This window comes from Bidens hawaiensis, unplaced genomic scaffold (assembly GCF_021521415.1).
Source record: "Bidens hawaiensis isolate Kalapana, Puna unplaced genomic scaffold, B.hawaiensis_p1.1 tig00058064_1, whole genome shotgun sequence".
Classification (NCBI taxonomy): Eukaryota; Viridiplantae; Streptophyta; class Magnoliopsida; order Asterales; family Asteraceae; genus Bidens; species Bidens hawaiensis.
In genome coordinates this window covers 1-14873 of record NW_027500489.1, presented here as the reverse complement: position 1 = coordinate 14873, position 14873 = coordinate 1, and the positions used below count along the sequence as shown (strand labels likewise).

General features: G+C 34.6%; 3 protein-coding genes across 3 annotated transcripts; 2 read left to right on the top strand and 1 right to left on the bottom strand.

Moving 5' to 3' along the window:
* Positions 1-463: 463 nt before the first annotated feature.
* Positions 464-3857, top strand: LOC143602163 (protein LOWER TEMPERATURE 1-like). Its single transcript, XM_077079369.1, has 6 exons — positions 464-644; positions 1530-1575; positions 2412-2532; positions 2625-2683; positions 3357-3457; positions 3573-3857. Exons 1-6 carry the CDS (start codon positions 531-533, stop codon positions 3609-3611), a joined length of 480 nt encoding a protein of 159 aa, XP_076935484.1. The 5' UTR covers positions 464-530; the 3' UTR covers positions 3612-3857.
* Positions 3858-7618: 3761 nt separating this feature from the next.
* Positions 7619-11910, top strand: LOC143602162 (large ribosomal subunit protein uL22y-like). The gene is made up of 7 exons (XM_077079368.1): positions 7619-7669; positions 10020-10056; positions 10789-10829; positions 10991-11221; positions 11296-11398; positions 11536-11603; positions 11700-11910. Exons 1-7 carry the CDS (start codon positions 7667-7669, stop codon positions 11742-11744), a joined length of 528 nt encoding a protein of 175 aa, XP_076935483.1. The 5' UTR covers positions 7619-7666; the 3' UTR covers positions 11745-11910.
* A 2161-nt stretch (positions 11911-14071) lies between these two features.
* Positions 14072-14867, bottom strand: LOC143602160 (elongation factor 1-beta). Its single transcript, XM_077079367.1, has 4 exons — positions 14804-14867; positions 14594-14707; positions 14332-14493; positions 14072-14237 (listed from the first exon to the last, which is right to left on the bottom strand). Coding segments are annotated over exons 2-4 (258 nt in total). The 5' UTR covers positions 14688-14707; positions 14804-14867; the 3' UTR covers positions 14072-14235.
* Positions 14868-14873: the final 6 nt, after the last annotated feature.

The window sequence follows — 14873 nt, the reverse complement described above, 5'->3', positions numbered from 1 at the left end:
GGTCATGTGCTTTATCTCTCTCTCTCTCTCACACACACGCATTATATAATATAAAGGAAACTTTAAACCACAACATGATTTTATGGAGAGGAGCTTCAAAGCCTCGTTTCTTCCGTGACGATGACGTGAAGGGGCTTCTACTCCATAACACGGCCTTAGAGTCAGGTATGAGACGGGTATCAACAACCTTATTCGATTCACATGATCACCTCGGTCATGCACAACGAGGCACGATCAGAAAGCAAACATTCGCCAAGGATCTTATGTGTCTCGTGCACGCGACACTTATCATGGTTCAAACGCTTTTAGCTCAATTCAAATTTAGAATTCTAAACCCAGAATAACCGAAACCGAACCGAAACCTTTTTATTGCATTTTCGTCTTACCCTATTTCCCCCCTCCCCTCCTCTCTCTTACCCCCGTGTATATAAATTTCTTCCGCGAATGTTTGTCCGTTCATTCGTTCAAAACTTCAAATAATAATAATAATAATAATAATAATATAGGGTTTATGGTTTGATAGTGATACCATGAGCATGAATGCTTCTGCAACAACATCAAGGAATCCAAGTGGTGCTTCCAAGTTGTTATCTAATCTTCCATCCAATGGCCTATTCTCATCCACTGCAGTTTCATCCAATCTGGTAATTAAATTAAATTATATTAAATCAATTATTTCTAAACCCTAGGTTTTTTTAGCCGATTTTATTTATTAATTGTTCATATTATGTTATTTTTATTCACTGATTTGGTTTCTGGTGTTAATCACTAGCAATTGCACCTGTTGTTCATTAGTTGTGAGTTTTGTAAGATAGTAAAATGATTCTCTAGGGTTAATGAAAACTGCTAAATGTAATGGAGTGTGTTACTGTTAAGATTAGGTGTCGATAATTAGGGCTGTAAACGAATCGAATAGAATAAGGCGTTGTTCATGTTTGTTCGTTAAGCTTTTATTGGACAAGCAGACGGTTCATGAACGGCTAATCAAATGAAATTTATTGTTTGTGTTCGTTAATTAAGGAAATGAACTTGTTACGGTGCACGAACACAAGTGACCACAAGCAGTGTTTTATTTGTGTTGGAGTTTTATTAAACATTTATATTCATATGTTAATTTCAATATATAAATTAATCACATAATACTCATATATGTTTTTGTTTTGTAAATAATTTTGCTTAAATCCATATGATAAGATTAGAAAAGTCATTAAGTATTAAAAACCTTTAACGAGCAAACATTAGCGGACGTAAACTAACACATTATCGAACATTGACGAACACAATTGAATGAACATGGCCTCTGTTCGTGTTCGTTCATTTAGTTAACCGAATGAAGTTAAACGAACGAATATAAGTGAAATCCCAGCCAAACAGCTCACGAGCAGTTTGCTGAACGTTCGATTCGTTTGCAGCTCTATTGATAATCGTATTGCGATTGTGGTCGTGACTCGTGATTTAAGCTGTCCATGAGCCTTATGCATTGCTGTTATTCGTGTGTTTTGATGTTTATGCTCTATGCACATATGCAGGGTAATATGCGTGTTTATGTAACTGATCATGATACATCACCTCCAGGTAAATTTTGGAATCTTATCTACAATAGTCTATTATGCTGAATTAATATGTCAAGTTTTGATATAAGTAATATGCTGTTGATAGTATTGGCCATGGTTTTCAAAATGGTATTTTTGGTTTTGATTTGGTTCATTGATCAAGTTTGTGTGAATCCTAGTAGTAGTTATTATCTATGCTTCATTGGTTTTGGTATTAGATTGATTTACCACTTTATCTTTTATGCTGGTATCTAGTAAAATTGCAATGCCGGCAGGAAAATTTTTATATGAGCAATAAAGGTATATTCTAATTTATACAACCCATAGTGCTTACTTTTAGCATTTGATATGAATTATATGATTTATTAGAAAACAAATGATGCGAATATGATTTGATTGTTATGGTTTATGATTCAGATTTCATGCCACTAATAGAGTTCAGATTCTTAGGGTAAGGCCTGATTGAAGATTATTAATCAGCATTTTCTTGTAATTAAGACGATCTGATCCTGTGTAATATTTTGAGAATGTTCTTTCATAAAAAGTTCATCTTATAACTTGTTGATAACATTACACATTATAGGTTAACCAGCATTTTTCAACAATTTGACTTTTTCTCGTTAAGTTGTGAATTTGTGATTTGAATTTGTTTTGTATTCTGTAGGATTTTAAGATTAGTTTCATAAAGAGTAAATTTAAATGTATTGGCTGCAAGCATCAAGATTTCTTACAAGTTGCTAATTTATTGTGTTACTGCGTGTCTCACTACTCATAATAACTACAACAAACATGAGTTTTGTGCTTTGCAAACATCTAGCTAACTCAGATGTTTTAATTAGTTTTATTTTCTCTGTTCAGAAAACCAGCAAATAAAAACGGATCAAATGAACATACTTATCAGATCCCTTCTACTTAAGCAGCAACAGAAAACTGAATCAAGTGCAAAAGCTGTGGGCACCAAAGAAGGCTCAAGAAAGCGGTATATGTTTCATTATTTTTAGTAAATTTATTTCATTTCTTGTTTAGCATTTCATTTTAGTTGTTTATCTTATTATATTTAGTAAATTCCAGGGCTTCAGAAAGGGCTGCGGATGGTAGGAGTTCTAACAAAAGGGCAGCTTCCCAGCAAGGTGAGCGTTGCAGTATTAAATATATGTTTGTATTTATGTAACTTCAGTTGATATTTTAATTTTAACGTAGACTTCAATTGAACATTTTCTTTTGTGGATCTCATTCTTGCGTTGGTAAAAGAGAGAAAATGTGGTATTTGGTCCTGTTTGCTGATAAAAAAGACGGACCGGCATATTTGAGAACAAAAATGAAAAAAATAGTGTATAGCATATTTGGCTTTACTTCGCTTTATTTATAGGGGTTTTAACGAGCCAAACCGCTTGTGAGCTACTCAAGATTGGCTCTCGCTAAAAGCTTGAATTGAGCCGAGCTTAAAAGGGCTTAAGATTGTAAATAAGGTTTTCTAATAAATGAACTTGAGCCCGAGCTTCATGTATCGAGTTATCAAGCTCGAGCTGGCGCGCAAGCACGAGTCTATTATTAACATCGTTTTTGTTCATTATATTTTATATATATTCTTATAATATTTATTACTATTTTAAAGTTATGATAAAATAAATAATATAAATTATATTATGTATACAATTAGTTAAAAATATATAACAAGATAGTTAAAATGTATTTGAATTAATTAATAAATAATAAGCGTAGCTCGGCTCGACTCGGCTCATTTACACTCTTTTGTTAGTTTATTGGTTGATCATCTAATAACAGCATTTGTACATCATGTAGAGCAACCGAAATCACAGCTACCTGAAAATCTCAACAAGTTGACTGTAGAGAGACTCCGAGTGCTTTTAAGGGAGAGAGGCCTTTCCCAAAGAGGGAGGAAGGTAACAAACTTGAATTACTGAAATTATAATACTGTAATTTTATGTAAACTTTTATAATTATATATGGATGACAGTATTGTTTCGGTTGACGTTTCTGGTTTTTCCAATATGGCAGGATGAGTTAATTGCACGTTTGAGGTCTACACTTGTTTGAGAAATATCCGGTTTTGGGTATCTACAAAGGAATAAGTTATCAGTGTGCAAAAGGGCTACAATGGTAATTGCAGCAAATCAATCGGTGTAATGTAATAAGCCGATGCTGGTGATTCCGTTTTAGACTTTGTATGAAATGTTTTTTTTTTATATATATATGGCAATCGAAAGTTGGTATGATGGGGGCTGTTGGCCCTAACTGATTTCTAGCAGTACTGGCCTTGGTTAAGGATGTAAACGAGCCGAGCCTGAGCTCGACTAGGCTCGAGCTCGGCTCGTTTTGACTTATGAGGGATTGAGGGCTCAAGCTCGGCTCGTTTCGTGCTCTTTTTTTAAAGCTCGAGCTCGGATCATAAGCTTCTTTGTCAAGCTCGAGTAAGACTCGTTTATTATTTTAGATACATTTATTATTATTATTTTTATAAATTTGAGAAAAAACTTAAATGAGCCTAAGCTCGGCTCGAGCTCGTATAGTATTAGTACCTTAAACGAGCCAAAGCTCAACACGCTCTCAGATACGTAGTGTTAATAAATAGAAGCCCGGAAGCGGTTAACCTTATGGGTTCACAAGGCTCGAGCTCGGGCTCAATAAGTAAATGAGCTTTATTTGAGGTTTGTGCTCAACTTGAGCTCGAAAAAGCTCGGCTCGTTTCGGGCTTTTTGTCGATCCTAACTCGAGGAGCTCGTAAGCTACTCAGCCGTTTACACCCTAGTTTTAGTCGCCTTTCTAGTCTTGGTGGTCGGGTATGATGGGCGAGTCTGTAGGTCCGAGTGTCCCAACTCATTTCTTTGGTATCATGAATTGACCACTTAAAACGGTAGTGATAAGTTTTGTTATACGCCATATCAAACTCATCTTTTACACGAACTAACCAATAATTTTAGTGATAGATGGTGAAGGACTATCGGGTTTTGGATAATGGGTCGCATCGTGTTCGGGCCAAAAAGAGTTTGGTTATTAAAAGAAAATACCGTTTTAGCAAACTGAAGGGTTTTGGATAATGGGTCGCATCGTGTTCGGGCCAAAGAGTTTGGTTATTAAAAGAAAATACCGTTTTAGCAAACTGAAACGAACAAATTATGCAACTTTGTATATGTAATTTATACGAAACTAGATTTTTACCTAGCGCAACGCGCTGGGCAGGTTGGTAAACTTGAACGATGGTAAACCTAAACGTTGCAGGTCCCAAACGTTGAGCTGGTAAATCGACGTGAATTCGGTCGGTTTCGGTGACGTGCGTTAATGACTGTAATTAAAACCAAATATAAAACAATAAAACAAAAAATTATAAAACTTGAGGTGAACTGACGGGGTGACGTCGGTTGGTAAAAAATCAAGCGTTGGTAAAACCCGACCGTTGTCAATCCCGAAACTAAAACAAAAAAACAAAACAAAAATATTTGACATTCAGTCGGTTACGTTACGTTCGTTACGACCGTTGTCGATCCCAAAACTAAGACAAAAAAATTGAATGACAAAAAATATTTTAACGTTCTATCGGTTACCGTTATGTCGTTACAATGACTAAACTAAAAAACGAAATATAAAATTTGTGGATCAGTTCGGCGCCGCCAAGTGGCCCAATAGCGCACTTGCGACACCAAACTTCTCATTATATTATATAATAATGGTGTTGACAATATATAGTCAAAGAAACACAAACAAAACCCAAATATTGAAAGTAGATACAAAATAAAAGATGAGGGCTATCGGGTAGAAAGAGAAAATAAAGACAAAATAATAGTAAAAGCAATTCATCTAAATTAAAAGTTCAAATAAACCATAATTTAATCTTTGGTCACTGGCCTCTCTATGAGTCTATGAATGAAACATTGTTCGAATATCGATCTCAAGAGCACAATTACTCCATGCATATAAGGTATGAATTATGAATTGATGGTTTGAATTGATGGTTATATGCAGATGACTTCTTATCATAGTGGCATACGGTGTTTATTCCTACTAAATTAGTATAGGTTTGAGTCTCATAAAGTGGGCAATAGATGGATTTTAGGGGTGTTATTTAAAGTCGATAGTCGAGCATCAATAAAGAAGCCATTGAGTTATCTACTGACCTAATTCGAAAAATTGAAAAAAGCCCCGTTTAAATTTCGGTTTTTTCGAATTTGATTTGAATATCAATCTATACATGCTTAAATACACAAATGAATAGTATAAAACTTCAGAATCAAATTATTATTTTTAAATATATTTTCATAACCGATTGCTAATTTGTTTAATAATTTGGACAACACATTAACATGAAATCAAACGTGTCCAAACCACGAGGAAAAACATATTGAGATTGAGTAGCATGTTAATATGCGGGGATGTAAATGAACCGAACCGATCAAAGCTATGTTCATGTTCATTTATTAAGCTTTTATCGAACAAGCGGATGGTTCACGAACACCTAGCCGTAAGAAATATCTTGTTCATGTTTGTTCATCAAGGATATGAACTTGTTTGTGAACAGTTCACAAACACAAATGAACACAATGTTTAATTTGATTTAGCTAACTGAGAATAGTCATTGTCAAATGTTTAACCTTTAATGAACAAATATAAACAATCGAACCTTAACAAACGTTCGTGAACACAATTAAACAAACATGACACGTGTTTGTGTCCTTTAATTAAGTTAATTGAACACACTTCCTTGTTCAAAGCTTCCCGTCAAACATTGGGTTCCATTAAAATCCTATAAATTTGTTATTAAAAGTGGAGGTGCAAAAAAAACCGGTCCGGAACTGGTTAATAGGAAACCAAACCGAGCCGGTTCATATCTAAAACCAGTTTCAGCCAAACCTGTTCCAAAACTGAACCAGACAGCCGGTGCGCTTCACAATCAAACCAGTTTTAAAACCTAATCGCCTCAAACCGGTTTTGATTAGTTTAACAAGTTCTTTTTTAAATCAGATTCTAAACTGAACCGACCATGCAAAACCCAAAAAGGTTTGGTTTAGAAACCTTTTCAGTTTGGAAAAAAAATTGGTTTTGTACACCTCTAATTAAAAGAAGGATAGAGGCGCGCAAGCTAACGGGTTAACCAATTCCTAACCGGTTTCTAACCGAAAACCTATCCGGTTAATAACTGGCATGGTTGCAAAAGTCGTTAGGTGCTCCCAGGGCGGTCGATTGGGGAGTTACGAGTACTCGGTCTAGGCGGAGAGTACTCGGACGTGGTAAATTATAAAGAAACTAATTTTTGGGAACTTATATATATATGTCAAGTATCATGAATCTACAAATATTTATAATAAAATACGTGAATATCAATATGAATAAAAACGATACATCTTTAAATACTAAAGTATCTAAAATTTGAAAACAATTAATTAAAATAATGATAGTTGTTCTTTAACGTTATAGAAATATGAATTATGTATAACATTTTAAAGTCAAAATCGGCTTGAGTTGACTGACTAGATCCAATTGTGGCGGAGGTTGACTGCTTTTGATCGATTCCGATTCGCTAGGCGGAGTTAAAGAAAGTCGTTTCGGCACCATACCTTGTAGCGACTACTCGATGAGTACTCGGCGCATAGTCGGGATTTTTACAACCATGGTTACCGTCACCACTAACCGATTTACACCCGGGTCTAACCGCCGATTAGAAACCGTTTTATATTATTGATCTCCAACACCAGTTACAAACCGGTTAATTTGTTTATTTTTTAACTTTTTCTAAAAACATGTTCTTTTTAGGTTATTTACCGGTTAACGCGTTCGATTATACCCGAAACCGGTTATACTAGGTATGAGTTTCTTGTCTAAAAACTTATTAGTACCCAACCCGATTAAACAATCTAACCGATTATTTGACAGTTGACCAATAACCTGTTTGTGCACACTTAAGTAATCGTTTGATTCGTCTCTAGTCTTTCTCTCCATAGAAAAGGTCCAATAGATTTTAGCATACAAATCGGGTCAACATAAAGCCCAAATAAACACCAGGGCATCGTTATAGTTAGAAACCCTAGACTCGATTATTGTTATTTGTTAGGGTGGCCTCCGAAGAAAGCACACCATTTTCAGCTTCATCTTCAGCAGCCATGGTTAGTTATTTCACAGCCTATGTGATATGTATATATTAATAATATATATACATATCGATCGAGTTATATGGATTAATGTACTAATTAATTGTTGTTGATAATACTCTCAGGTTAAGCACTTAAAGGAGCCAGAAAACCCTTAAAAAAATATATAACAAATTTAACAAATTGAGTATAAGATATTCAACCCGAAATGTGGATCATATAGCACATCATTGTTTACCTTAAAGAACGAACCCTTTAGTTTATTTTATGGGTTTCTATTCTTCAAAACCTCCTTGTTGAACAAAAAACAAAGATCTTCAAAATATAGTAGATTTGGACATCGTAGACGTTTCTAGAGAAAATTGTCATAGATTTACAGGTTTTTGCCGGATGAACTCATATATGAATATTTCTGAACCAAATGTCGGTTGTATTGCCGGAAAAAATACAGATCTCACACCGTGAGAATTTTTTGCCTCCAAAATAAAGTAGATCTGGACGTCGTAGTCATATTTAGTTAAAACCATCACAGATCCGGAGGTTTACCGTCCGAATCTTGTAGGTTTTTTTTTTGAAAAATTATCAGATCTGAAAGGGTTTTCAGATTTATTTCACCATCTTGTTCTTCCAAAAAACAAATCTAGAAGTCAAAAAGAGAGAGTCGAAGATGAGGTTCGTTTTCGCGTCTCACAGATGGCGCCAATGAAGAAACATGAAATCTCACCTCTCCTGGGTCAGATGGATGTTCTCTTCGGTTTTGGACACTAACTAACCCGCACCTCGATCTTCTTCTCCAGTTGCTCGAGACCTGCCATGGAAAGACCGGGGGAGTGGAGGTGACTGCTAAGAGTAAACTCTTTATTGGACATAAAAATATTGGTGGAGGCCATGGGAGTCCCCAAGATGATTCTTTCAAATGATATATGAATGTCCTTATATAGTAGACTTCATGACAACCATCATGAACCATAACCTTAGTGGGCCAAGCCCAGTTAGGGGTTACCTCCACAACCCGCCAACCCATTGGGCCTTAGTAACCAAATAACATAACAAATATAACATCTTATGTGATAGGTAAATGGTTATACCGGGGGTTCGGGACCCTGCCTCTACAGATACAATATTGAAAGTAGATACAAAATAAAAGATGAAGGCTATATGTTAGAAATAGAAAATAAAGACAAAATACAAGTAAAAGCAAATCATCAAAAATTAAAAGTTCAAATATACCATAATATAATCTTTGGTCACTTGCCCCTCTATGAGTCTATGAAGGAAACATTGCTCGAATATTGGTCTCAAGAGCATAGTTACTCCATACGTATAAGGTATGAATTATGAAGTAATGGGTATATGCTAACGACTTCTTATTATAGTGGTATCTGGTGTTTATTCCTATCAAATTAGTACAGGTTTGAGTAACACAAAGTGGACAATAGATGGATCTTAGAGGTATTGTATAAGCCAACAGTCGATCTATTATAAAGAAGCCGTTAAATTAGCTACTAATCTAAGTTAAAAGAAAAAAAATGTTAGTTAAAATTTCAGTTTTTCCAAATTTCATTTGAGTAAATTATACATGCTTAAGTACGCAAATGAAACAAGTATAAAATTTCACCATTAAATCATCATTTTTGACATATTTTCTTAACTAAAATTAAATCTTACATCTGTCGTTAGGAAATAGTGAAAAACAGTATGTTATTATAAAAGCACTAGTTAGGTATTCAACAGGGGCTTTATAAAGTGATAGTGGTGTGGTAATGGGGCTTTAAACACCACATCGGGGCTTTAAGGCCTAGGCGGTAAACAACAAAATGGTAACGTGATAAGGGGGCTTTAACAAGGACATGGTGGGACCCAAAATGCTTTAAAAAAAGACACGGTGGGGTTTTAACGTGGTAACAAGACTTTAAACCACAACGTAATATTTAAGGGATATGTTATTAAAGACTTAAAAGTCTAACTACCTACGTTACACCAATGTAGCGTTTTAACTTAACGTTTAAAGTCCCATCAAAACAAACAAACTAAGAAGGAATATGTAAATCCTCTTTATTTCAATAGAAAAGGCCCAACTGATTTAGCTTAGAAACTGGGTCAGGCCCAATACAAGCCCAAATAAACCCTTATAGCTACAAACCCTAGCCTCACATTCGATTATTATTATTATTATTATTATGATTTATTAGGGCGGCTTCAGAAGAACAAACACCATTTTCATCTTCATCTCCAGCTTCAGCAGCCATGGTTAGTATTCACAGCCTATGTGATATGTACATGTTAATATGCATATTGACCGAGTTATATATGGATTAATGTACTAATTTATTAATATTGTTATTGTTGTTGCTAATAAACTCAGGTTAAATACTCAAAGGAGCCTGAAAACCCTACCAAATGTAAGTTATTGTAATCAGATTTCAAATGTTTATACAGATCTATCGTTGCAACTGTTAATAAGTTATTAGTTGTTGAATCACAGCAGCTTGATTTGAAAGTAGGAGTTGATTGATTTTATTTGAGTTTCAGTTGATGTTATATCGCATTGTTAGTAGGTCTGTAAACGAACCGAACGTTAATAAACTGTTCCGTGGGAAGTTTGTTTATGTTTTGCTAGTTCTGCTCAATTTTGTTCGTTTACGTTTGTTCATATATTTATTTCTGTTTAAGTTTTATGTTTGTTTACTGTTAGCTGAGGTTTTAAACAAATGAACACTTAGGGGGTGTTTGGCCTAGCTTTTTTAGATTTTTTTTACAAAATAAGCTTAGCTTGGGCTTTGGTTTAGCCTTTTAAGCTTATGCTTATTAGCTTATATAGGCTGATTTGAATAAGTTTATTTGAAGATGGTTTTTTAGCATATGTGTTTTAAGTGTATAAGCATAAGCCAAAAAATAAAAGCTAGGCCAAACAACCCCTATTATGTGCATTTTTTTAATGAACGGGCATGAACACGAAAGTTTGTGTTAATTTTTTTATGTGTTTGGTTACAGTTAAGTTAGCAAACACGGACGTGCCTACCTTTGTGTTTGTTCGGTTTGTTTACAAGCCTGATTGTGAGGTTTTATTAGCGGTTTATTGTCTTTACGTATACTAGTTAACTTCGGTTTGTATTATTATTGTATTTAACCAGCTTGCAAAGCTAGGGGATCGGATCTCAGGTGTCATTTCAAGGTATTTGTTAGTTTATTTCTTTCATATGCGCCACTTGTCGTTGGTTTTTTGATTTTAAACCGTGTTGAAGAAAATTCAGACTTTATAATGTATATATTGGTTTTTAAACTCAAAATGTAGATTTATATGTTTATTGATACGCTGTTATTGTTTGTTTTTAGAACACCCGTGAAACTGCCCATGCTATCCGTAAGTTGCCTTTGATCAAGGCTAAGAGGTACTTGGAAGATGTCTTGGCTCACAAGCAAGCAATTCCATTTACCCGTTTTTGCCGTGGTGTTGGGCGTACCGCTCAAGCCAAAAACCGTCACTCTAATGGACAAGGACGTTGGCCCGCCAAGTCTGCGAAGTTCATCCTTGATTTGCTGAAGAATGCCGAAAGCAACGCAGAGGTATAAAACTATTCTTGTTCGGTTGTTATGAATTTTAAGCTGAATACGTTTTTGATTGTTTTGATTTGTTATAGGTCAAAGGGTTGGATGTGGATGCTCTTCACATCTCTCACATTCAGGTGAACCAAGCACAGAAACAAAGACGTCGCACATACCGTGCTCACGGAAGAATCAACCGTAAGTCTTTACTTAATAATATTTGTCTTTCTATGGTTCAATCTTGTTGATATAGCAACTGGGCTAAACGGGTTTTGGTCAAAATGTATGGTTTGTTTGTGTTGGTTGTTTAACTGAAAGTGTTGTTTTTTGTGCAGCTTACATGTCTTCTCCTTGCCACATTGAGCTCACTTTGTCTGAGAAAGAAGTACCTGTTAAAAAGGAGGTTGGTTTCATAATTATTTTTATTATCATTATTATTACTGGTAATTCGTATTGTCAAGTGTTTGAACTAATTGGTAAACTTTTGTGGATGTTTCAGCCTGAGACACAGTTGGCGCCTAGGACCAAGAAGAACCAGGCTTAAGTATGTGGTGCATCGTCATGAGTCGGACTCATAGTTTGTTGGTAGAAAGGATTCTGTTTTTGTTTTCGTTTTCGTTTGTTATATCAGAACTATGCGTTTTTGTTTCCAAAGATTCGTATCCTATATTCAATTATGAGGCGATTGTGGTTTATGAAATTAAAATGTTGAACCTAGTTTGTTTCGTTTGTGGCTAGATGTTTAATTTTGATGGCTAATTATTTATGAAGCATCAAGTCATGTTTGGTTGAGTTATGTTTTTTATTTTGAATAGTTTTGCTTTGTGAAACAAGCTGTAAACGAAAATATAAGTTTTGCTTTGTGAAATAAGTGGTAAACAAGAATATAAATGTGATTGTCCAATCCTCATCAACACGAAAAGAGAAAAATTTCCTTGAGTCATTTGTATTTTGTTTTAAAGTCATACCAGTTTATACACGTTTTCTAGTAACCCATGTTTCACTTGCCATATGTTTGTGCATTAAGTGGCTTGTCACGTTTGATAAACATATATGCCCAATACTTGTAGAGAAACCCGCAAATAGTCAGACACGCATAAAACTAGAACCGATTCATTAGCCAGCTCTTTCTAATCCCTGGATAACTCAAGGAAATTTTTCTCTTTTCGTGTTGATGAGGATTGGACAATCATGTGGTGGGAGCAATGAAAAATATGAATGTGTTACTGGTGAATTGTTGGCATGTCAACACTATATACTAGCTATTTAATTCTGTAATGTTATACGGTTATTTAGAAAGTTATGTATGTTTAAATTACATTGAATAATCAATTATTTGTTGAATGAATAGACCTTTTTTTTTAGCTAAAATTAGATTTAACAAAGTTCTAATCTCAACTAGTCCCAAAATACTCTTATTATATATAATCAGCATCAAGACTAATAGTAACAGCATATTTCATCAGTGATTACATATATGGCGCACTTCAGCCGCATAACAAATATCACTTGATCAACCAAGTATGTGCACCAAAATGCCATCCATCTTCACCAGGATGCATCTATACATAGGACCAATACAATTATGACACAATGAAAAATAAAAGTGTGATGCTCAAAGACAAAAGAAGGCCAACAAGCCTTTGAGCTATGCTCAGAATTTGTTCGCATAATTCGTAAGCACCTCGGGCTTTTTCTCATAATAATCACAAATTTCTCTCCCTGATAATAATGAAATATACATTAGCAGCAATAACAAGCCTTTGAAGTATGCTTCAAATTGTTATGTTTCAAGGAATAGGTTCTAAAATTTCATAAAAGTCTTCCAAGGCCCCTAATATTCATCCATATTACAAAGCTGCTATCTTGATATGGTATTTTCAATCTTACTAGGAAGATGCCCATGAACTGATGAACCCTACTGAACCTATTCTAGACTTTTTCAGGGAGTTCTGTTCGGGGTTGAGCAAACGGTACCGAAATCCGAATCAGATGTCGTTGGTACTGATCTATGCAGGCGATATCGCCGATATATCACCGATATATCAGTGATATATTGGTTATCGATCCATTGGCGATATATAAATCAGAATATCAGTTCAGAATATCGGTATCGATAATATCAACAATAATACAATACTGACCGATATTGGACTAATATTTGACTGATATATCACCGATATTCATGATATCAGTGTTTTTAAGTATAAATTATCAACTTTTAGTGTTCAATGTTATTGTTTTAAGTCTTAATCAATTCTTACTTGCTACGATTGTTAGTGTTATGCAATTTGCAAAAGATTAATTTGTAAATGGTATGAGACTATATTGAATTATTAGTATTAAATTGTTGTATATATGAATTTTACATGATATTTAAATTACCGATATCCCACCGATATCTCACTGCGATAACCGATATCTCATATATTGGTCCTTGACTGATATCAAATATATTTTCGCATTAACTGCTTAGGTCTCGATTCAGTACCATATGTTTGGAGTTTCAGGTTTGCTACAGTTCCGGTATTTTCCCAAACTTTGCCATAGATACCGGGATTGTACCTAACCGATACCGTACCGGTATTTTCCCAAACAGACATTTTAGGTTCGGTACAGTACCGATATTTTGTTCTGGTTGGGACCATTGCTACCAATAACAAGCTCATATTAGATTCTGTTTTAGTTATTGTGATTACTCAAATTGTTTCTCTTTGGTTTAAGTCAAATAGTGTCCCTATCAAGATTTGTTTTGAATTATGTCAATCCTAATTTTTTTTTTTTTCTAAATAATATTAAATTGATAACCCCAGTTGTAAAAATATGCCATGTGAACTAAAATGGAGAATTTCTTTCACAGAAAGATCAAAATCAAAATGTATCACATCAAAAATACTAAATAAACATCAAAAGAGCCATATTCAAAACTGAAACAATAGGTCTGATAGATAAATTTCCTCAACGAAACGAAAAACAAGTTTTTATCAAAAATAAGTCATCATGCTTCAGTTGCAATCCGATCCACCATTGATAATCTCTGAAATCACATACGATTATCAGCTAATCATAACAAAACACCAATATTTATAAATTATGAAAAAAACCAGCAAAATTCTGATTAAAAAACTTACATATTTTGTTGAAGGCGACAATGTCACAACTCTGGACATACTCGTTAATTGGTTCCTCCGTGAGTCGTTCCTCAATGAGCGAGTCCACAGACACCAAATCATCAACAATGGTCAACATGATCTGGAGCTTCTTGATACCATACCCAACTGGTACCAGTTTTGCTGCAATCATGAAAATAATATTTTAAATAAAAAATAAAAAACCAACTTTGCACATTATTATAAATTTATAACTGCATGATACTAAAAGAGAAACACATACATGCACCCCACAACAATCCTTCCAATTGCACACTTCTAACAGCTTCCTCAAGCTTCTTCATGTCAGTCTCGTCATCCCACGGCTTCACGTCCATCAAAACTGAAGACTTTCCAGCTGATAATTCAAACAAAACCAGAAAAGTAAATAAACATGAACAATATTAGTAAATGAAAAAATAGTAAATATGCAACGAAACGAGCAAAAACTCACATTCTTTCTTCTTTCCAGATGCCTTCACAGCAGCTGCACGTTCTTCAGCAGCCTTCTTTTCCTCTTCGGT